Genomic DNA, 25,136 nt, shown 5'->3' with positions numbered 1-25,136 from the left:
CTGGGTTTGGCACTTCAGCTTTTACATAATGAATTGGAATAATACAAATGAAGTGTGACTTGAGCAGTATTCGCTGCACCATTTTTGTCTTCCTTAATCCTTTCTAATGACAATCAATGTTCTCTAAATGTAAGTAACAGGAGGAATTTAAGTAATTGACAATTCTGTCAATCTTGCTATGGGTGCAGACAACCGTATGAAAATTTCAGTTTCGTCTTGAAATAAATTCATTTGTTTAAGCAAATACTGTCATTGCATAACATTTTTGCACACATATTTACACACTTGGTTTGAACAATAGAGTCTTTAAACTTGAAAAATGCAAAATTACTATGGAAACTGCAACTTTCATAAAATTGGTCACTTTTCTGTTTGCTAAGGGTACAATGGGGCTAAAGGTTCCATGAGGTAAAAGACTCCTTTTATTTCATTTTCTCCCAAAACACTTAATGGCATCAAAAACTTCCACAGGACTTTCCTAAACACCTGTTTGTTACTATGCACTGCAAAAATGTCCTCTTCCATGAGACCTTTGCGTGCGATTTCTAAAGGTTGATTTTGAGGCAGATTGATCTAATATTTAATATTTTTTTAAATGTTGTACATTTTTGTAGCTAATTAATATCCTGGAAATGATCACATTTATTTGTAAACAATTTACTCATTTTTAATTTTCAGTTTTGTTCAAGGTGATTATATAAAAAATTCAACAACTGTCCAATAAGTGAAAGATAGTATTTGGGGTAAAAAGCCCCCCTGTTGCAGGGGCTAAAGGACCCTATTAAACACGTCATTTTTATTAAGTTGGGGGAATAGATTTGGTATGAAAATGGATCAGTCAATGTGGGCCCACTTTGAACAATCACAATGGATATGTTATGAAATGCCAAATGTGATTGAAATTAACAAGAAATGATGCACCATTTTCTGAAGGGGTTATTCTGAATAAGCGTTATCCTAATTTGTTACTAAAAACAAATTAATATCTTGCTGTCTACAAAATATTTGCATAAGTTGACAAATTGTGCCCTATTACTATTGCCCCTGTCTCTACACAATATCAATATAACCCCCTTGGTGGCCTTTTACCCCATGTAAGTACTCGCCACCTGTAAAAAATTTTTTTATTCAAAACAACCTTCTGTTGTTATTTATTTTCTCACTAATTATCTTGTTCCATCAATATTCAATCAAAATAAATGTATATGTGAATATTGAGACACGTTGTGACCAGAAAAAACAAAGATGTGCCTTTAGCCCTGTTGAAAACTGTAGGGTCTCGTGATAACATTTGACCTGAAATATGTCGAAACATTTACTCTATTTTGTCTCTTCATAATTATTTCATCTACAAATTGAATCTCATAAACTCAGTTGGAAATATCACATTATAATTTAGGTGTCTCTCTGACCTGACATAAAAATAGCCTATCCATACAGTTCCCTTCTGTCAACTTTACTGATAATGAAATATTTTTATCATCATGTGTAACTTACTAGTTATCATTTTCTTTTAAATTTGAGGAAATGCTCTCAACCATGACTTTTGAACGAATTAATCTTGACAAAATAATCTCTGACGGTTTCTGACGTAAGAAAAGTGGACAAAACTGATATGAAACGTACCATCATTTCTGTTTAAATAAACCACTTCATTTCCACTTTCATTAACATTGTACTGCACACACAATGAGACCATTCTAAAAAGTCTGATAAGCTTAAACTTGCCAGTGTCAGGTTAGGTTGCACAATTAGAAATGAAAAAGATTTGTTTGAAAAGAACATTGAGAAAAGCCTCTTAAATGTTTTAGGGAAGGTCCACATGATAAACCTGTGAGTTTTTAATAGTTTAATATCTGAAAGATCCAAAGGTCAACCTGTGTGAGATAAGTTTAATTTCCCAAAAATTAAATAAAGTAAAAATACTGTCTACAATGAGAGTTTTATGCAGTGGTGTCTTAAGAGGCCACCCCCCCCCAAACAAAATGAAAATAATTTAAATTAAAACATGTACACGGACTCAAAAAATCATATATTTAAATGTATATACAGTACATATGTAAAATGTGTAATGAATATATTTTTTTCAATTAAAAAGTAAAAGGGGTGTTGTCATGTAGTCCCACATGAACCTACAAAATGTTTATCAGCGTAAGTTTGTTGATGGCATGGTGTACAATACACTAGTAAGAATGATAAGGATGGTAACTTTTTGATATATATATAAGTTAATATCTAGGCCTATAAATAAACTAATGCATACGTAATATGCAATAAACTATATATATATATATATATATATATATATATATACTGATCAGCCACAAAATTAAGACCACCTGCCTAATATTGTGTAGGTCCCCCTCATGCCACCAAAACAGCGCGACCCACGTGAGAAGATGATATTGTTCTCTCCACAATTGTACAGAGTGGTTATCTGAGTTACTGTAGACTTTGTCAGTTCAAACCAGTCTGGCAATTCTCTGCTGACCTCTCTCATCAACAAGATGTTTCCGTCCGCAGAACTGTCGCTCACTGGATGTTTTTTTTTTTTGGCAGCATTCAGAGTAAATTCTAGAGACTGTTGTGTGTGAAAATCAGTTACAGAAATACTCAAACCAGCCCATCTGGCACCAACAATCATGCCACGGACAAAATCACTGAGATCTAATTTTTTCCCCATTCTGATGGTTGATGTGAACATTAACTGAAGCTCCTGACCCGTATGTGCATGAGTTTATGCACTGCACTGCTGCAAAGAAGATTAGCTGATTAGACGATATACTGTATATATATATATTCTCATGATAATTACGTGCTATTGCAACATTTTTGCAAAATGACATTATGTGGTTAGTTACATGTGTTACATGAGGGTAAGGTTAATGCTTTTTCGAGTTTTAAATCAACAGGCCGAGTCGGATTCAAGACCAAGTCCATAACAGTCCGAGTTGATTCCGAATGAATCTATTCATCATTCTGAATTAAAAATGTAACCGCAAACTCAACATCAATATTTTAAGCTTATTTTAACCTTCACAACTAAGAAAAACTATTAGACAAAGATGGGACACTGTTGACCTCAATCAATAAGGTTATTTGGCGGTGGAAGGAACACTTTGACGAACTCCTAAATCCCAATGTTAGAGGCAGAGCCGGAGGCTGATTGAGGATCAGATTCAATTTCCCTGGGGGAGGTCACTGAGGTAGTCAAATAACTCTGAGGTGGCAAAGCCCCAGGGATTGATGAGATCCGACCAGAAGGGGGACAATGGAGCGGGAGGTTGGCCGGAGTATCGGGGCAGCGGGGGGGCGGTATTGCACTCGCTCTATCGCACTGTTGTCACGAAAAGAGAGTTGAGCTCTCGATCTACCGGTCAATTTTCATTCCAACCCTCACATATGGTCATGAAGGCTAGGTCATGACCGAAAGAACTAGGTCGTGAGCAAAATGGGCTTCCTCAGAAGGGTGGCGGGCTTCTCCCTTAGAGATAGGGTGAGGAGCTCAGTCATCCGTGAGGATCTCAGAGTAGAGCCGCTGCTCCTTTGCGTCGAAAGGAGCCAGTTGAGGTGGTTTGGGCATCTGGAAAGGTTGCCCCCTGGGCGCCTCCCTAAGGAGGTGTTTCAGGCAAGTCCAGCAGGGAGGAGGCCTCGGGGAAGACCCAGAACAAGGTGGAGAGATTACATCTCCACACTGGCCTGGGAACGCCTTGGCATCCCCAGTCAGAGCTGGTTAATGTGGCTCGGGATAGGGAAGTTTGGGGCCCCCTGCTGGAGCAAATGCCCCCGCGACCCGACTTCGGATAAGCGGTTGAAGATGGATGGTAGTGGGATAAACATTGACTGACAAATAAAAAAAATCCTTTAAGTGCAATATCATATCAGGGAATGCAATTCAATTTAACTGTGCAGCTTTTAGATTAATCAAATGTTTAATAATTAACTTTCTAGACTATTCCGAATTTCCTTATAGGCTTGATGTGTGTCAGTAAGGAAGATGTCAATGTATATATATATATATTGACATACTGTGCAATGAAACCATTAGCAGAAACTTGCACAACTTTGTAAACAAGACCTGAAGAAATTCTATTGACCTTAAGTAAGCAGGTGTTTTGTGTGAAAAGTCATACAGCAGTAATTCAAAGAGCATAAAATCATTGTCCACCAGTCAATACTACAGTGATGTCTGTACTTTAGATTTCCTCATGATAAGACAAAACAGGTTTTTTGACCCATTACTGGTAAAAAGTAAAGAGTGTTATAAATAGCACATAGTTTTACTGGAACCCGCCATCAAGACCATCCAGATAGAAATGACTTTTATTAGTATTATTGTCCCATCTGTGAACATAATGGATCAAACATACATATGTGAAGGACCCTATGGCCTTTCAGGATGTTACTCTTTAAGTGTGAAGTCTATGAATCAGATTTCAGATGTAGCCCATGACTTCGTCCCGCACACTTACTGTTCTCCATCCCTGCAGAATAATACAGACTTTTCTTTTTAAAATACAAGATATTATGAAACGCTAAAATTGATTTAAATAAGCAAAAAGATCTTCTTTAACATTACTTTTACACAAATAGTGCATCTTTATAAATATTCAATGCATTTTTGTTTTGTTATTTTCAATCGTAATGCAATTTAGAACAAGAAAAAAGGGAGGTCTTTAGCCCTGTTGTACCCTCATCATGAACTTTAAATGTTTCTTTAGTGCAGGTAAAATGATCCCATTAACTTTTTATGAAAGTATTAGACTTAATACTCTGAGTTTTAATACCTCAACTTTTGAGTACAAAATTGAGGCTATGGGGAATACCCACAATGCCTTGCATTTTAATTATTTAATTATGTTTTCTTGGGCAAAGGGAACATTTTGTTGAATTTAAATAGTTGGTATTAAGAATTCATAGAGGTTTTAGGTCTTTTGCAGTATTATTTATGTTTTTTTGTTGAAAATGCTTATTTTGTGTGATGTCACCATTAGGTTGATCAGTGTCCCATTTGGTCAAATGGACCCTTTTAGAAAGATTACTGTTCTCCTTGTGCATGTTCGACTGAAGTACAGAATTAATTAAAATTGAATCAATTCAATTAAAATGATTGACAACAGTAGAAAAAACAATATTAAAATAGCAAATCTGAGTTAAGTCTACTTACATCTAACTGAGCTTATATATTTAAGTTCATTCTATATGAACACCAAATTAAATGAACTTAAATACTCAAGTTTTGGGAGACCCCCATTACTCAATGGAATTGAAGGAACGAGTTTACTCATATATAATCATTCATTCATGACAACTTCTTCGGACCGCCAGACGCGGCCTACGCCAAAGAGAGACATTACATTTCTGTTTAATATTCATCAAATAAATGTCATCTTAAATGACAGTTTTCCTGATAGAATACCGGTTTTGACACTTTAGCTTGGACACATGAGAGAAAACACATAAAACTTTACTTTACACTGTATATAACAATATTTCAATCATCCTTAAGTTGGTGTCAACAATAGAAATATGTCATGTTGTGTGATTAATTCGCTATAGAGTTATATAAAGCATTAACGAAAACAGCAAGTGCAGTACAAGGAATTTTGGTGAATTCTCAACCTCTCTTCCTTCTTCCTTCCAGGACAGTCTTGTTAGTTCGACAAATCATTTGTTTGTAGGCACACTAACTTCAGACGTTATACTGTCACAATCTCATGAGCACAAGGTGACATTTACAGCTAATGTGTCATACGTTACAGCTAACTTATATAAATAGCATTATTGTTTCCTCTACAATTCTTGACAATCTTTATTGAGGTGACAAATATTTCCTTATTCCTTAGTTTTGGGGATTACCATTGTGGTCAGGGCCAGATTAAGACTCCATAGTGCACCTGGGCTTGAACACATATAGTGCCGTCCAATACACATACACAACACAAATAACACTCTGTAAGGGGGTTACGATGGGCAAGGAGGAGGCGAGAACCGGCTTGTCAATATAAATAATAATTTAATTAAACTCAAAACAAAAGCACAAACATAAACACACACATGACGGACATGCCCGTAATACTCTCTCGAACCGTCGTCACCGGCCGCCTTTATCCGTTGCACGCCCCATCAGGCCGATTGGGGACCGGGCGTGCGACATTCCAGCCCGGCCCCGCCCCTCCGCTCCACACACTCAATAACTCTGACACGACACATGGAGTAATGCATGGTGCACACAAGACCACACAATATTAAGTAATTTTATTATCAATTTTCAGAAATCACAGGACTAGTGTGCAGCCCTAAACGATAGTAGTTACTAATAAAGTACGAATAGTTACAAATAATATAATATAACAGTCTAACCATCTTTTCCAGTGTGAGATGTAAACAAAGTACACAATGAAATATGAACAGTGATTGCTCACCATAAATTCTAGCATTTTTCATTCCAACCTTTATTAATGTTTTCTAAATTCATAAGACATATGATAACTATTGCAAATCTTGTCTGCTACTAACTACAGTACAGTACATCCTATGAGACACAAAGTTTTCATCCTGCAGGTGGCGCTCAACAGCTCAGAAAACTGAATCCCCCTTTCATTTGCTTGTTATTAGAGACATTTTATCACTGGGTAGTGATTTGTAATAAAAACTGTTCATTGCAAGGATTCACACCTGTGAATGTAAATCTGCCTCAGCAGTATCTAAAAGCATGTTTAAAATCCTCATCCAGTAATAATAAGCAACCCCGAATGGCCCATCCTGACCAGCTTTGAGAAAACTAACAGTTACCATGTGACAGCACCGTCGGAGTGGGGGTGGTGTAGTGGGCTAAAGCACATAACTGGTAATCAGAAGGTTGCTGGTTCGATCCCCACAGCCACCACCATTGTGTCATTGAGCAAGGCACTTAACTCCAGGTTGCTCCGGGGGGATTGTCCCTGTAATAAGTGCACTGTAAGTTGCTTTGGATAAAAGCGTCTGCCAAATGCATAAAATGTAAATGTAAATATAATGATTAGTACAAATTTTATTTATTAAGTTGGAAAATGTTTTTGTTAAACCATAGTAAATTGTAAATGTATGAAGAACTGTTGCACATTAATTTGAACTAATCCAACTAAATGATGTTGGCTCGATCGCCCTTTAAATCACTCTCCACTCTCACTGCAAACACAAAACAGCTGTTAGAGGTCATTTCCCACAGGTGCCAACCCTTAATGCACTCACTCTGTCGACCCGGCTCTCCACAGACATCGCTCGGCCTTGGGTTTTAACATCAATTGTGGTATTTTATGAATCTTGCGGTCTTCCACTTTGACTTCCATGGTTGAAAGTAAAGCACAAGAAACTAAATCAGATAATGTTTTCTCAGATTGCATATTTGTCTCAGGGTAGTAGGCAGGTGTTTTGCTCCACAGGGGATTTTGTTTTACTCATAAAAAGTTAAAGTCACTGTAGAGCGGGGGAGGGCAGGGCCGGGCTGGAATAATGCATGCCCAGTCCCCAATCAGCCTGATGGGGGCGCGCGAGGGATAAAGGCAACCGGTGATGATTCCAGGCGGTCGGGGAGTCCAGTCTCCACTCGCCTCGCGGACGGCGGCCGTTCTCTGCGTCCGGACGGTCGGTCTACTCCGTCCCCCGGCGGATGGCAGCGGCACTCCCCTGGGTGGACAGCAGTGTCGAGGACTCGGTGACGGGCATTCCTCCTTACAGGAGGAGGCGAGAACCGGCTTGACAATATAAATAATAGTTTAATGAAAAACTGAACCAAAAACACACAAACATAAACACAGAGCATCTGCCTGTAATTCTCTCTCTCTCGAACCGTCGTCACCGGCTGCCTTTATCCCTCGCATGCCCACATCAGGCTGATTGGGGACCGGGCGTGCGTTGTTCCAGCCCGGCCCCGCCCTCCTCCGCTTTACAGTCACTTAGCCATAGCCATTCTTATGTATAGTCACATAAAAAGTTGTGTTATGGAAGAGCATTTAGTGAATTTAAAAGATTGTTACAATCCTGGATGCTGATTGGTAAAATGAAAACCATTCACCCTAATATTTTCATTACGTGATTATCTCAAAAGTAAAGAGGCACTTGAGGTTATGCTTCATTATGAATACAGTCACTCTGCGGCACGTCATACAGAAATATTATAGAAAATTATAATGGTGTAATACAATCAGTAAATAACACAAGCCTGGAAGACAATAAATGAGTACAGAGTTCCTGTGAAGCAAATATTAAAACATTAAAACTGAAATCTGGCATGTCACAGCTTTTCCTTTCCACTTAGTTTGGGATTATTGTGAATCTACATAATAGATGATGATGTCAGATAAAAATAAATACATTTATGACTTCAAATCTTTCAGTGCTGTTTGATTTGAAAAGATTTTTCTGCATGATAAGACAAAGTCATTATAACTGCTGTGCTGCTTCATGAGGATTTACAGACACTTCAAAACTGCAATTAACGATGCACAATCTTTCTGTCTTTCTCTCTTTAGTAACAATTATATTCCCCCCTAGAAAATGATAACTAAATTTCACTAAATGTATTTTCCCAAAACAGTATTCCAGTATTCTTTATTTTCAAAGGTGTCAGTGAATATCACAGACAACTATGAAAATACACAAATCTTGCTGACTGTGTCTCTGTATCATTAAACAGACAATGAGTTCATTCACGCATCTGCCAGTTTTCCGGAATAGTCTTTTGGTGTAAAACATTAACTGACACAGTCATGACAAGTACGGAAATAACCTACATGTTTAGACATACAGAGCAGTGGCCCAAAAACGTATATGGGCACGTTTGCCACACTTAAAAATGTACATGTATGTGTCAAAGTCATTGCACACCTAGATAGTTTGCCCCCCCAAATTAAAATTCTGTCATCTTTCAGTCACTCACATGACATCCCAAAACATTTATTATTTACAAAGCTTGTTTAAACACTTCCTGCTTGACGCATGCACCGAGCGCTGTACACGGACAACACACAATGTTGCCAGGTTTGCGGTGTGCACACCCTGTTTGGGCTATTTTGAAAATGCAGGTGAATGATCAAATTATAGTCACAGGTTCTGTTTTTCAAGGAACTTTAAAATGTTCCACAGTCACCAAAGGTAGGCTAAACACTAGAAACACTAGAAAATAAAAGGCATTTTCTTTGTAAATCCTGCACTGTGTACAAAATCTTTAGCTGTTTCTACACCCAAAGTGATCATATCGTTTCAGAAGACATGGATTAAACCACTTCAAACATGACTTTTTTGCTGCCTTTGTTTTGTTTTGGATCCCATTAACTCACATTGTAACGGACAAAAACATAATGTCATATATTCTTCAAAAAGAACATGTTAACTAGAAGAAACAAAGTCATACGAGTTTAGGATGGCGTGAGGGTGGTTAAATGATAAGATACTAAGTGTCTAAAAATTACTTGGGTCCAACGTTATATGATCACACATCCTTTTCAGTATAATTTTCTTTGCCTGAGAATGTGACAAAAGAGTGGAAAAATATAGGAAATCCAAAAAAGTCCCCTACTGCAGAAGAACTTTCACATGCGACTTAACTTACAGCAGCATTGTATGTATCACTTAAACCCTAACCGAAATTTACTAAGCACCAAATACAAGGGTTCTCTCAGGTTTTACACTCCTTTCAATAGATAGCAATGCACCTAAGCAGCTGGTGTTTCCAGGAAAACAAAAGTCTTATGGTTGGGGATCACTGTAAGTTGAGAGGTATGAACTTCACGACAGAATGAAAGCAAACAAATTGATAGCAAGTGGGGCAATACAAGCATCAACTGAAGAGTCATGGAAAACTCAATGAGCCCAAAAAGATACTGAAGAACATCAAACTATTGAGGTCTTCTACAGTACACAATATTGAAAAGGCTACACATATTGCCTGGAAGAGAGGTTTTAAAATGACTCACCGTCCTAAATGTTCAGACAAGGCAGGTCAGTCCTATAGTATGAAACAAGAGGTGCATCTCGTCAAAACCAGAGTCTTTCAAATGACTCTCGTTAGCGTTGTCCAGCACATTGAACCCTATGGAGTAAAGTGTTCTGAAAAGCATTGAAATGCAACGGTCAAATTTAAAATATTTTCAGCTTTAATCCTGTTGCCGCTGACCTTTCAAAGCAGGAGTCAATGATATTCACGCAATTTGCATAATGCATTGCAATGATAGGTCTGACTTGCATCAAAGTTTGTACTTTTTAGTTTACGGTTTCATGTGTTTGTCTTCTAATAAGGTCTTTTAGAGGACAAAACAACAATAAATTGGCCTATTTAAAATCAGCCAAATTTAAAGTGATGGTTCACCCAAAAATGAAAATTCTCTCAGAATTTACTCACCCTCATGCCATCCCAGTTGTGTAAGACATTCTTCTGCAGAAGATTTTTAGAAGGATATTTCAGCTCTGTAGGTCCTTAAAATGCAAGTGAATGGTGACCAGTGAATGGTGATCAGACCTTTATTGCTCCAAAAATGAAGGAAACATAAAAGACTCCAGAGATTAAATCCTTATCTACAGAAACGATATAATACTGTAGATGTGGGTGAGGAACTAATACTAAAAACAATAAGACATTTTACTCAAAATCTCCACTTTAATTTTCACTTTCAGATGTGAAATTGAAACTAAACAGGCACCACATTTGACTGTCAGATTTAGGTTTATTACTTTATAGGTTGCTGTAATTAACAATTGCCAGGACTATTTTCTGTTCTAGCGCGACTGCATGTTTTCAGTGTTTAGCATACCTCTGGCTTGCCCTGCATGCTCGTAAAATCTGCCTTTGTCACGCCATCTGCAACGCCATGTAATGGCATGGACACATTTAAAGGGATAGTTCACCCAAAAATGAAAATTGTCCCATAATTTATTCACCCTCGTAATATCCCAGGCAGGGTTGGACTGGTAATGTGGTATACCGGGCATTTTCCCTACGGTCAGGTGGTTCGCCTGTGAAAAGTCCCGATTGGGGCGCGATAAGCATCAATGAGCCGACACATTATGCAGAACGGACCACAAAGCTGCGCTGCGATATGCAGAAAACAACAGCGAACAGTCAGACAGTGAAAATACTAGTAATATGCCAAATGTTATGTGCAGTCCAAGATTTCTTGCTTATATTTATGTTTATTTTATATTATTATTTGAGGTGTTGTGATTCCATGTATAGCCCTGTTTAATTTATTACATTTTGAAAACATGAAAAATGAATGCCTGCATGAAAGTGTTGTCAGAGAAATTGTACATTCTGTGGTACCGTGTTGCTTCACCCATTCTGCTATCTGGTTTTAAAGATAACTTGGTTTGGAGTGCATTGCTCAAGGATATAATTTTCTACTTTGTTTAATGGGTTGTTCCTGCTTGAGTTCAAAATGGTACCCTTTGTTCTCTTAATCCAGATCCATTATGCCAGTAAGTAATTATTTGGCAAACACTTTTATCCAAAGTACACTTATTAAAAAACCTGAAGCCGTAGGTTAAAGGCCTTACTCATGACTCACTCCTTGTGGGGATTTACTGTAACCAACAACCTTCCTGTTAACAGCCCTGAACTTTAACCCTTGTGCCACACTGTCTTTGCTTTGCCCCCTCTAAAAAACTAAAAACTCATGCTGTATTAAAATTAAAGTGCTCTGTCGAGAGCTTCTGTTGATTCAACTGTTCCAACAAGGACACCATGATGTAAAAAATATCTATTCCCAAAATTATTCAGCACTGGAATTGTTTCACCCCAAATGTTTTATTTAAATTTACATTTTCATTCCTACCCTCACCTATGGTCATAAAGGCTGGGTCATGACCGGAAGAACTAGGTCACGAGTACATGAGGCCAAAATGGGCTTCCTCAGAAGGGTGGTGGGCTTCTCCCTTAGAGATAGGGTGAGGAGCTCAGTCATCCGTGAGGAGCTCGGAGTAGAGCCGCTGCTCCTTTGCATCGAAAGGAGCCAGTTGAGGTGGTTTGGGCATCTGGTAAGGATGCCCCCTGGGCGCCTCCCTAGGGAGGTGTTTCAAGCACGTCCAGCTGGGAGGAGGCCTCGGGGAAGACCCAGGATCAGGTGGAGAGATTACATCTCCACACTGGCCTGGGAACGCCTCGGGGTCCCCCACTCAGAGCTGGTTAATGTGGCTCGGGATAAGGAAGTTTGGGGCCCCCTGCTGGAGCTGCTGCCCCCACGACCCAACTTTGGATAAGCGGTTGAAGATGTATATAGATGGACATATTGACTCTCTAAATAGCCAATGTTCTCCTGTGGAATTGGAATAAGGAACAGTTTCCTCTTCAGTTATCTATTTTTGAGTCCCCATTCCAAATGCATCACTTCTCCTCAGTTTGTACAAAATACTTGTAGTAAAATGGTTTGTGTGAACCATTATATATTCCTGGGTCAGAAACTTGATCAAAATGAGCTATGGGCTATTAGCAAAAATGTCCCTAAAATAACAAAATTACTGAATTCTTCTGTCTTTCAGCTGTTCAGTGATTTATTTCTGTTTGTTTATTTCCAAACAGGCCTCTTCAAAGACACACTCAGTAAGATATATGCTTGATCATCAGAAATAATTGTAGAATAAAATGGCTATATTTACATTGATTATACGTGATTAATTTATATTCAACTTGATAAAAATATTCCACACTCTCTTGAGAGCATGGGTGTGATCATTGTACCATGGTGCAAGGCTTTTTTCTTAAATTTTCTTTAATCAAAGGGGGTGACAATATCAAGACTGCTAGAGAAGACTGTATTTATATTTTCTGTTATTTCATCAAGTCAACTAGACTTTTTTTGCCTACTGAGTATGTTAGACAATTCTGGAAGATTATTAGTAAAGCTATCTTTAGTGGTTGAAAGAATAGTTCTACCTTAACGATAGCATGGTGTAGATTGAGTGACATTAGCTGATTGCAACAAACAAGAGACGAGATAATGATCTGAGATGTCATCGCTCTGAGGTAGAATTTCTATAGTACATCAACATCAAATCCATATGACAGAATTAAATCTAGCATATCATTATGGTGATGAGTTGGTCCTGTCACATTTTGTCTGACTCTAAGAGACAAAATATATTGATAAATGCTAATCCCAGTGTATCATTTTCATTATCTATGTGAATGTTGAAGTCACCAACAATTTAAGCTCTATATACATTAACTACTAGATCTGATAGAAAATTTGCAAATTCACCAAGGAAACCAGAGTAAAGCCCGGGTGAACTATATACTGTAACAAGGGCAAAAGTCGACAGAGATTTTTATTTATATCTGACTGTGTTACATTATGCATTGTTAGTTCAAAATACTTAAAATGATATCTCCTCTAAGTAACACCAAAAACTTCACTGTAAATTGTAGCAACACCTCCTCCTCAACCCTTCAGATGAGGCTCATGTTTATAACAATAACCTGGTGGAGTAGATTCATTTAACTAATATATTCATCTGGTTTATTTCAGGTTTCAGTCAAACAGAATGCATCCAAACCATGATCTGTAATACTTTCATTTACAATTAGTGCTTTGATAGAAAGAGATCTAATGTTAAGTAGCCCTACCTTCATATGATGTTTATCTTTCTTTATCTATCTTTTTCAAGTTTGACCTTTATCACATTTTTCTACATGATTTAGTGAGAGTTTTGTGTTTGGTAGTTCGGGGAACAGACACAGTCTCTATGAGATATCTAGGTGATACCGTTTCTATCTGTTGTAGTTTATGTGAACTATGTGACGTCTCAAGGCAGCTAGCAGACGTTCGGATTAACCAGTTTGTCTGCTTCCTGACCTGGGCCCCAGTTATTCAGATAATAACATTATTAAATCTATGAGCCAAATTATTAGAGAGGAGAGCGGCACCTTCCCACTAGGAATGGAGTCTGTCTCTCACTTTAACAGGTCAGGTCTACCACAAAGACTCTTACAATTGTCTATAAATCCAATGCTATTCTCCCAGACGCTACTCAGACATCCAGCCATTCAATTACACTAATATTCCATAAACCTCGTCACCACGACGTGTAGAAAGGTGGCCCGAGCATATTGCAGTGTCTGACAACGTTTTTGCAAGTTTTCACACCTCTTTAACATTATCTCTAGTGATCTTCGACTGGCGAAACAGGACATCATTAGTGCCGAAAATCTACATTTAGCAATAGCCAGCACTTGTAAATTTGATCTGATGTCAGATGCTCTGGCACCTGAAATGCATTTAACAATAGTGGCTGGAGTCTCTATTTCGTTCCATACAGTAGACTCACCAATTATGTGCTGTACATAAATTGTTCCCATTCACTTTCATTGTCAGTGCCTCACTGTAACCCACATTTTTGCTTTTGTTTTTAAAGAAAAGGAGGGATGAGTCGAAATTAGTTTTTGTACTAATCAACATTATGCAACAAATGCTGTCGATTGAGCTTAACTTGTATTGGACCCAGAATATTCCTTTAATTTCTCACACTGCACAGCCCATTAAAAATGCATTTATCCTTAAATAATTAATCAGTTACAGTTCTTAAAAACATGGCCAATCACTAAAGATTTTATTTTATTTTCCAAAGGAAACTACCAATTTGCTATCTAACATTTTTACTTGGAGAAGCATTAACTTTATGGATTATAGATCTTTGGGTCAACTATTAAAAAAAACTGCTTACTCAGAAAACGTATTTATTTATTTTTTGTTCCTTTCTTTGTGAATTAATGTGTGTGTGCGCGTGCATGTGTTTTGACTATGGAACAAAATGGTGGACAATAAATAATGTATCAAAATAAATATTGAAATTTATTTGAGTTGTAAATGTATAAAAGATCAAACATTGATTAACCACAACTATTAACCCAAATAGAGCAAAATTCATCAAGAACTTACTATACAGATACTAAAAAGACAACATTCAAGATGAAAACTTCCATTTATATTTACAAACTAATGTCAAACTCTTACCATATTATAAAAACTCACATGAAAACAGACAGCAGAATAAGCAAAATAAGATAATTCAGAACTGTTAATTTATATACATCACTTTTGGAGAATAAGTGTACAGTATATTGCTCAACTACTACATCTAATTAAATAAAAATTCTAAATGCTTCATTGCATTTCATGAAAAGTTCCAAGATTTATGTTACATCAATGCTGTGGTATGTTATGCTATAACAAAAGCACCATGTTGTTTACTGCAGCTGTGCGAGCAGTGGTTTGCAGTCATCTAGATGTTCCAGGCCTTCTACAGCATCAATGAGCCTCTCCGCTCTCTCAGACGTCAGCACCGCACAGGCATTATTACGAAACTTCTTATGAAGGCTTTCCTCACTGAGCGGATTCCTCCAGTGACCATAGAAGGTGTCGCAGCGCCCCCGCAGAACATCTCCACTTACCAAGGTGACTTCCACCTCACCATACATTATGTTGAAATTTGCCGGGTTGTCATGCGGGTGCTCCAAGCGGACTCGAGACAAGAGCACATGGAGTTCAGGCCGGTGGAGGGCGTCAGAGTGGAACGACTGCACCGTCACCTCCCCATCCAACAGAGCAGTGCAGGCGTTGAACTGAAATGAGTGTCGCGCCTCGTGCTCCGACTCCGGGAAGGGACGGTTGATGTACTTGGAGATCGGCACCCTTAGCAAGATGTCCTGCACCAAGTCTGGAGAGATGCTGCCACCTCTGAGGCCAACCATGGCCTTGTGCACAATGGCGGCAGCATCCGCGACCCAGTGCATTCCCAGGTGGGCGGGAAAGCGCTTGAAAGCAATGTCTTGACTTTCCAGAAGGAAGCTGTGCTCTTCGTCCTCCAGGGAACTGATGGGGTGTGGGGCATAGTCTTCGTAGAATGCACTGAAACCAGATACCCCGGGAACCGCATCCAAGACCAGAGGACTTGCTTCGAGCCCACGAGATGCTAGCAGGGCTGCTTCAAGACCCAGACGAGAAGCATTACCAATGTGGAGTGGTTTGGACTGTGTTGCAGCGTTAGCCATTGGTGCACCTGCCAGCGATGCAGCAATAGCTAATGCATTACTGCACTGATTGCGGTCCAGAGAAAGGAGGCGGGCACAGGCAGCAGCACTACCCAGGGTGCCCACTACACTGGGTGGATGGAACCTTATAGTACAAAGAGAGAGAGAGAGCAAAGTCAGCATTTTTAGAGCTTTGATGAAACTTTGGATTCCAGCAACATATCTGTTTCTTGTCAAGGAAAACTGCCATTGTCTATTTTCCTTTTTTCCTTTTTATAGTAATTTTCAACTGTACATGGATAAAAGTAATAGGAAAACTGCTATTATGGACATGGGATTTTCAAACGTTTTTATGTCATGGATTACCATATTTACATGAAATGATAAGCAAAATATTTGTTTTATTTCTTACTGTTGCCTGTCAATATTACTCTGGCTGCCAATAGAATAAAATAATTGTGATTAATCGCATGATTTTAGAATGAAACGGTAATAATGTCAACATTACATTTTACACTTAGATTTTTAGGTAAAACATTGTCACGGACCCCCAAGAACCCCCCTGCGGCCCCTGGGGGTCCCAGTTGGAAAGCCCCAGTGATAGACTATCCCAATAAAAAATGTTATTGCTAAAAAGTTGCTCTTTCATATCTCAGGAGATTCAATGGTGTTCTTGGTTTTGTTTTAATTAACTTTGTCTCTATAATTCCTTGGGATGAAACGAGACAATTGTTGACATACTGTAAGAGTATACATAGAAAGCTATGAAATGAATGTGGATAGCATAGCTTATATAATTTGGTTTTGGGATAATTTGATTGGATTAGAAATACTTGAGTTGTTTTGAATTATAACTAGTGATTGCAGACATTGGTCTCAACATTGAGACATTTGTTGACAGAAAAATCTGAGAAGCAGGTCACTTTAACAAAAGTCTCAATTTGCTCCTCGTTTAATCCCATTGATGTCTAGGAGAAACAATTGAGATATTTAAGAAATCTCAATTGTGATTCTGATTGTGATATTGGCCATTTTCTCCAAGATGGTGTGCATGCAACAATTTTCAGCTGTATTAAATATACAGTATCTTAATGTTCTCTTTTTTTGTCACAGCCATCGATTTCTGACATTATTTTTTAAAACACCGTTGGATTCTGTTTTGCATTAATTTAAGAAATAACTCATTACCAGCCATTTAACTCCATTCTCGGAGCACAAAGATTCATTTCATAAACACCTGAATGAGTAGTTTCATTTCACACTAAATCAGCATTTCCCTGACCCTCCCAGTTGTATGTTTTTGACTTAAGTAGAATGCTCAACCTGTTCTCACGACATTTGCTCTACTTTTAAAATATAACTATTGCTCTTGGTAACTTTATTTGAAAATTAGACAAAGATGGGGACTCTAACCTCTTAGGGATGTTTTGAGCCTCATTTGAGAATCTCATGAGTCGACCCTGTATTTCGATGCCCACATTGAAGGCGGTGAGAAAGTCAAGGCCACTTGGTTTGCTGTTGGTTGGCAACATGTCGCTTATAGCTAGCAGGGCGGGCAGTACTGCTCCAGAGGGGTGGGTCGCAGGATGCCAAGTGTCGTCAAAGTCCATTGAGTGAGCCTGTGGAAATCCAAACCAATTATATCATAATGTCATAAAGTCTAGATATAGATCGCATTTCCCATCCAAGGCCCATTGCGCATCATTGCCTTCAGACCTCATAATGACTAGTCTTGTCATAACAAAGTAGGGAGAAAGAAACAGCTTGTACACGACCGCAGGTGGTGTGAGCAAGCCCTTAAGTCTGTCTAGTTTCGAAATGTCGAATATAAATTCTAGCATTGGTCAAACACTATTTTTAGAAGGTTCACTTGAACTATACATGGATGTTTCTTCAGTCTAAAAAAAAGTCCCACAGTGCTAAATTTTAATGATGCTTTAATTTGTTTTTCCCCTTATAATATTTGACCATATAACTTTATTGTACCCAAAATTGTGTGCTGAATGGTACAAAACAAGATTATGAGGCATTGAGGGTCTCATGTTTCCCCTCACTAAAATTTTAATTAAACTTGAAATATCTTATTACATTCTTGAATACAGGCTAATACTCACCGCTACTCCATTGACAAAAGCTGCAAGGGTTGGAGAGAGCTTCAGGCCTTGGCGCCCGTAGATGAAGCTGATGTCATCGGGAGCATACATGTGCTTTGTGAAAAGGAGTAAAGGACTGGTCAGTTAATCCAGTGCATTAATACACACATACACATAGCAGAGACAGCTTACATCACTGAAGCACAGAAGGCAACCTGTCCTCGGTCAGCACAGAAGGAAAAATATGCTTAAACTCGAGTCATGAAGACGCTATACAGACAAGCTAACTACTATGTGCAACGAAGAAATGTACTCAATAAATGTTACACCATTACTCAAGGGACTGCCTGAAATGAATGCCTGTACTTATAATCCTACAAAGAAATTGTGCTCATACTGAATTTGACTAATGAGATGATGAAACATGTTTACTCTCTCGCTTGCACTTCATCTTTATAAGTCTCTCATTTACACACGGATGCTGCTTAACATTCCCAAAAACATGAATTATTTGAAAATACGTATTACACTAAACTAACTTGTGTTTCTGAATGCTGATATTCTAGATGCAGCACAGATATATAACTACTGTAGATGTTTCCATTTTCTGACAAAAATGTGAGGGGTACTTTCTTGTGCAAAAGTTGCCACCACAATGCTAAGGTGTTAGCGGTAGTTGCTAAGGTGTTCTAAGGAGTAATTTTTAGCATACTGCTATGCTGCTTCAAGGGTATTGCTAGGTGGTTGCTTGCTGGCCCATGTCAAAAGAGCCCACCCACTAGTCTCTTCTGAAATTCTGACCACCAGATATCACTCGGGTCCCTCTTCAATGTATCTTATTATTAGCCATGTGATAACCATCAGTCTGATTGCTTTGCAAATAGCACACCTCTCCTGGCCCAATATGCTGTACTATTGAGGTAAGTAACATTCTTTAGTTATGCACCTAAGTTTAATACTTGGTGTTAGGGGTTGGTTCAAATCACCTAATAATCACCTAAGAATGTGCAATTGTAATTGTGACACTTGCTTAGCAAACACAACTAAAAATAACTGTCAATCATATCCGGGTCATCTCATGTTAACACCGTAACACAGTTCTATTTAATCCTGGCGCTGTGCCGTACCTGGCAGTGTTGCAGGGCAAGTTCAAATACATCGGTAGTGCTTCCCAACAGCCCAACGCCAATGCTGTCCAACACCATGCGTTTGCTGCGGTGCAGCAAGGTTGGGGACAAATGTCTTGGCTGTACGCTCTGAATGAACCTGGCAAAGCTGTTGGTCACGGTCTCCTCAGGGGCAGTTCGCTCGGCCACTACAAACAGACAAGACACTGTAAAATAACACTAAAACTTTACATATCTGGACAGCACCATTCTTTCTTAGTGCCAATGACTGTAGATAAGATTAGTCACTTTAGATAAATGTTTATCTAAAATCCAAGCCCAAATGCCATGTTGGCCAGTCAAGCTACAAGCTATGCTAATCATTGAAAGTTGTTTTACACAACAAGCTATTAAGCTATCCACTTCAGGGTGCAATATATAACTATACAATGTTGCTATTTAGAATTTATATAATATGGAGTAGTATTTTATTGTACAAAAACAATTTCAATTTGGGTGACAGGAAACGTGTACAGATATATTTTCACTTAATACAACAAAAACTACTAACTAGAAAAGACCATCATTTAAATAACAAAGTAATAAACAAATAGGTATGAGCATCAGCATTTAACTAAATATTTCACCCAAAAATATAAAAATAATAAAAAAATAAATAAAGCCAAAACCTACAATACTGTGTATGGCGTGTGCACAAACACTGGATTGCTTTGAATGGATTCATATATATTTACATCCAAACTACCCAATTCAATGGGATAAAACATATTTTCCAAACCAGCACACAAACGTCTGCGCAGAGACTCAAATCAGTGGATCGTTTCTTTGATTCAATTAATTTACATGAACTGTCCGAAAGAACCGATTCATTAAATTGACTGGTTAATAAATTCACTCAAATAAATCCGACTTTAACGATACACAGTGAGAGAAGGCGGTTAGGATAGCATGGTTAATAAATTGATTGAGCTTATTTGCCTGTAACGCTGCAAACCCAAAATAAAGTGACATAAAACAGTCTACTTTTAGTCAATTACACCCCTACCTTGACAAGCAGCACTTTAAAGGAAGTAAGGGTGTGTGTTGAGAAGTAGAGCTTACTCACCATCTAGTGCAGACTTATGGAGTCCTCGAGCAGTAGAAAAAACAGACAGGTATCTGGTTGACTTCTGTGTACAAACAATTATGTTTGAGTGAATTATATATACTGTATATACCGTTTTTGATCAATTGTTTTGTTTAATAGTTTTATCCTGTTTTAGGCTAAAACATGTCATTAGACATGTTTCACTGCTTTGTTTAAAACCATGCAAAGGCCAGTTTTCAGTTTTCTTCAACAAGTGAAATTATGCATCTTATTTCTTCCATCTATGAAACTTATTGTAAAATGTCCCGAATACTCTTATTTACAAATTTTGTACTGTTTTTTCTTACTTGGTTTTACTTTATAAAACTAGCAAACACATATTAACCTGGAACTTATATTGACACAACATGATAACATAAATGTCCTCTACCTGTACGGTTGAAAGCATGTTGTCTTCTTCTCTCTTGTCTTTTAGCCGTGGATATCTTGTAGATAGATGATGCTCATGTGCTGGAGTCTGGTGTGTGCACAATCTCCTTTTTATACAGGGCCATGAAAGACAGTGATACACCCACTTAATACAGAAGAACCAGGGCTGGAACTTCCCAAGTTTTGTTAATTTTAGGTCTATAGGTGTGATTTCTCAGAAGGAAAGAATTTGTATTTTGCAAGGGTCAGTGATGTCATCATTGATGAGAGGGCATAGGCTCGATGGCATCACTGTAGCTCCTCCTATCTCAGTTGAGTATGTTTCTATAAACTTAAAGCATTCTGAACACTTCAATACAGATCAGCAATCTTCATTAGGTACGTTTCTTCTTTCTGTAATCTTTGTAATAAGAGAACATGGGCATTATGCTTTTTGAGATATCACGGTATTATGAATTAAGGTAGTTAATGCAAAATGGGTCCATGGGCTTAATTATTATTTTCGTTTTTTAAGTCAAATTTATATTCATGTATAAATGTTTAATGTACTAATGCATTTTTAGTTAGCTCAGACCACAAATTTGTCCTCAAGTGTTATCCACAAACAGCTGTCTGTTTATGTTGACTGCTGTCTCCTGTTTGAGATGAAAGAGTCTCTGTAATACACTCTGTAAATTTCCTAGGCTGAAACATTACAATTCACCAGCTCATGAGGGCAGCTCAGAGTCACATTTGACTCAGAGAGGCAGTGCATAATTGAGGGTTGACATTATTTGAAGATATTATCTCCCAACACCATGTGTTGATTACCTGTGATAAAGTGAGAGATTATGACGCTAAACACAACTACAGTATAAATAGACTATTTTCTACACACCTGAAATATGAAAAGACTTAGAGGAAAGACTGCCAGAGAAGGGGAAATGAGGCTTTGACAAAAGTCTGTTTTATTCTGTAAATGTTTAGCATTACATTTTAACACATCATTATCAAACATTGACCATTTGAATTCTGTTTTGTAGATACGGGTTTGGAACATACTTTGAACAAATTTGGAAACACCTGAATTAATTGCTGTTTCTCACGATCCCTTTTGATACCCCTTTGATCTAAAGGCTAAAGATTAAATGCTTGAAATTAGTTTTACAGGCATAAATTGTGCTATACATTGAATTTCATTACAACAGTGACATTTTTTTTATTTAAATGAATGTGGTAGACTGGATAGTGAAGGTAAATCATCCAACTGTGACTGAAGTTGGTTGATAATGCATACAGCATAATAACCAACATACTTCCACTTATATTATTATGCTATATTATCGTTTTAATGATTTTAGTATTATTATACAATGTTGAGAATATTCATAATTATAGGGAGTTTAGGTGTTTTGAGTGATAGTCTACCTAGACCATCTCTAAATGCACAGATCGTGGCAAGTCAATTATGGCTGATATCCAACAATTATATCAACTTTAACTGGGGCTGATCGAGTCATTATTTATTTGAGCACACTGTGAAATAATTAATGATGATTATGATTTGAATGATCAAATAATTGCATCACCACAAATGTCACAAATCTTTTCTCTTTACCTCTTAAGCCCTATTTAGGCTACTTAATCTTTTCAGCTAAAAGTGACGATTTAAAGTGAAAGAGTTCATGGCTGTAGCAAGTGGGTTTCCGGCAAGTTTTTACGGAGAACCAGGCGTGCTTGGGCTCCTGGCCAATGGCATCAGTGCTTTTCTTGTACTACTGCAGAACTTCCATGGTGCCAGGACCGGCATTCCTGCAGAGGGAGTGGAAAACATTTTAGCAGGTCTGTTATCACACTATATACACATTGAACCTATTGAACCATTGACATTTATATGTTAAAGTTGATGAGTGTAAAATAATATTTATTTTATGGTAAAATACTTTCTCCTAAATCCCAGTTTAATATGCCGACACAACTATAATTAGCCCATTTGTAAAGTGTAAATATTATAGCTCTGTGGCACTATTAAAATTTTTCCCTTTGTTTGAACATCCTGACCATCCTGACATGGCAACATTGGCAACATTGGCACAACCAATGGTGGGGTTTGGGTTTAAGGCAGGGCTATCTGATTTTCCATCTCGTGCAGATTGGGGAAGATTTTAGGAAGCATGTTTGAAATGGTGATTATATTTGCAGTTCTATTTGGGGGTCATTCGTTGTGCAGAACTTACACACTTCACCTTTAATATTACCAAATAATTCAAATACTTTCTCATTGTGTATTATTTGCTGGTTCAATTTAGTTGAGTGTTCCAGAGTGTGATAGATATATTCAGAAATTTAGCAGATGCTTTTATTCAAAGCGACCAAGTTCCAAGAGTGGCCTCACAATACCTCATATGTTACTTTCTTTTTATCGCATGTTAATTTATGCAGGTGTTCATCTCATTCTAATTGGCGGAGTGTGTCAGCTTGTGGCAGGCTTGCTGTCTTTCCGAAAATATAACCATCTAAGTGGCACGTCATTTGTAGGGTATGCAGCACTTTGGGGGAGCTATGGGGCCACAAGAATCTTTCTAGGTGCCAACCAACAAAGTCCAAATTTTTTCAATGAATCAGCGATGATGAATAGCACATCCCAAGAGCTTAACATGAACTATACTATCAATAAAACCATCACTTCAATGTACATCAAAGAATCTGCCATAGCTGGACTTGTACCTTATATCTTTCTGTCCTTTCTACTGGCCTTCTGTTCAGCAACAGTAAACTACATCATGCCCTTTGTGTTTGGAGCCATCACCCTCACACTGATATTCGAGGCTATAGGTCTGGTGGCAGGGTGGGCTCTTGTGGTTTCTGGCATTCTGGAGCTCCTCATCCTACTCTTTGCCATTTACGGCTCATCAGCACTGCTAATCAAGGGATTAGCTCAACGATATGTGCTGAAAGGTTTTGGAAACCCTCTCTTTAACGTGCTGCTCCTAGGAACCACCAATGCTAGCAGCTCCCAAAGCTTGGGCCAAGAGAAGAAGAAAAACACCAAGTATGCTGAACCTATGGCCTTGGGATTCTTCTGTGACACAGTCTCACCATTTATCTTCACCTTCTATGCCTTTGGCTACTTCCCATCAATCCAAGTAGCTGCCATCTGGATATCTATCAACTCCGCTGCGCAACTTCTGTCTAGCTATTATGCATACCTGCGTCAAGACTGCTACCATGCAACCAAGTATGGCCTGCATTGTGTTTTTTGGTTGGTGAAGACCTGGGAAGAGTATGTGGTGTCTGCATCTATTGGCAGGACTGAGGCTGGTCAAGTAAGGCAAGCCATGGTTGGGAACTGGTTCTTCCTATGTGCTGCCTTGATTTTCTGCATCGTGTGTCTCAACAAAGACACTCTTGAGCTGGTTCATAATTCATTTTTCGTCCTGGTGACCATATCAACCATCTCCCAGATCCCGATTAATGGATACTATGTCTTTTTTGGAGTGACCTGTTCCCTATTCACTGTCCTGTCCTTCTATGGCACCTTTGCACGGCTCATCAACACCATTGCTGAGAAGTCCTTGATTCCAATAGGACCCCAACCGGTCTCCACTGAATCCCTCCAAAGATGTTTTGGTTACCTAAAGAGGTCTAAACTGGATGATCCTGAAGATAAAGGTGCACAGCTCCCTGATGCTTTATTTTATCTCACCAATGGGGTGGCCGCTCTCTCAGCCATTCACAGTGGTCAATCTGGACTGGCATTCTTTGACCTGACTGTTCCCTGGGTACTCATCCCAGGAGCCATCATCCAGACCTACGTCAGCCGGCTTCAGGTACAAGGAGGCCAGAGGTTCGGCTCTGTCATTCCCTCGTTTTATGTAGCTATTTGGGCTACTTGGAGCTGGTTTAGGTTTGCAGGTATGACAGTATAATACTTCATTGATAGAATAAAAAAATACTTAATGTTGGGTAGAATTGCAAGATGAGATATTTTTCTTATGCAGGACATCGGTTGCAAATATCTGCTGAGTCAGCAAATGGATTTGCAGCTGGGGCAATAGCCTTCTTGGTCATCAATGCTCTCTTGATTTTAGTTGGTAGGTGTGTGTACTAATACATTCCATAGATAATCAGTATAACTCAAGTTTCATCTTGTAATTTGAGAAATTGTCCTCCCTTCTTTACAGCTGCCTATGACAATCTTGTTCTGTTGGCATTGACCACAGTTATGGAGGTCATCATAGTCTGTTTTCTTCTCTCTGTTTTTGGAAGACTTCCTTATGAGTTGGAAGGTACAGTACAGAATTTATCTTCACATGTCAGCTTGTGCTTGTTTCCATGCCATTACATATTTTATTCAGGATTCAACCAAGATGCTATTACCTAAAATATTGATGACTGTTATTTTGCCTAGTTGGACATGC

The 25,136-nt window shown here is 38.4% G+C and overlaps 1 protein-coding gene across 1 annotated transcript; it reads right to left on the bottom strand.

Moving 5' to 3' along the window:
* Window positions 1-15,217: 15,217 nt before the first annotated feature.
* LOC127663040 (cis-aconitate decarboxylase-like) lies at window positions 15,218-20,808 on the bottom strand. Its single transcript, XM_052154437.1, has 6 exons — window positions 20,738-20,808; window positions 20,326-20,389; window positions 19,221-19,408; window positions 18,115-18,207; window positions 17,414-17,619; window positions 15,218-16,145 (listed from the first exon to the last, which is right to left on the bottom strand). The coding sequence occupies exons 1-6, from the start codon at window positions 20,753-20,755 to the stop codon at window positions 15,218-15,220; spliced, it is 1,497 nt and encodes a 498-aa protein (XP_052010397.1). The 5' UTR covers window positions 20,756-20,808.
* Between the last annotated feature and the right edge of the window lie 4,328 nt (window positions 20,809-25,136).

This window comes from Xyrauchen texanus, chromosome 23 (genome assembly GCF_025860055.1).
Source record: "Xyrauchen texanus isolate HMW12.3.18 chromosome 23, RBS_HiC_50CHRs, whole genome shotgun sequence".
In the NCBI taxonomy this organism is placed as follows: Eukaryota; Metazoa; Chordata; class Actinopteri; order Cypriniformes; family Catostomidae; genus Xyrauchen; species Xyrauchen texanus.
Note: the sequence above shows the minus strand (reverse complement) of the source record. Positions and strands in the feature narration are given on the sequence as shown.

What these genes read in the sequence shown, in the direction of transcription:
- LOC127663040 (XM_052154437.1), bottom strand. An exon ending in TTGCCCTGCAACACTGCCAG is followed by an intron (nt 18,208 to 19,220) that starts GTACGGCACAGC and finishes CTTTTCACAAAG; the next exon opens with CACATGTATGCTCCCGATGA. An exon ending in GCTCAAAACATCCCTAAGAG is followed by an intron (nt 16,146 to 17,413) that starts GTTAGAGTCCCC and finishes TTGTACTATAAG; the next exon opens with GTTCCATCCACCCAGTGTAG.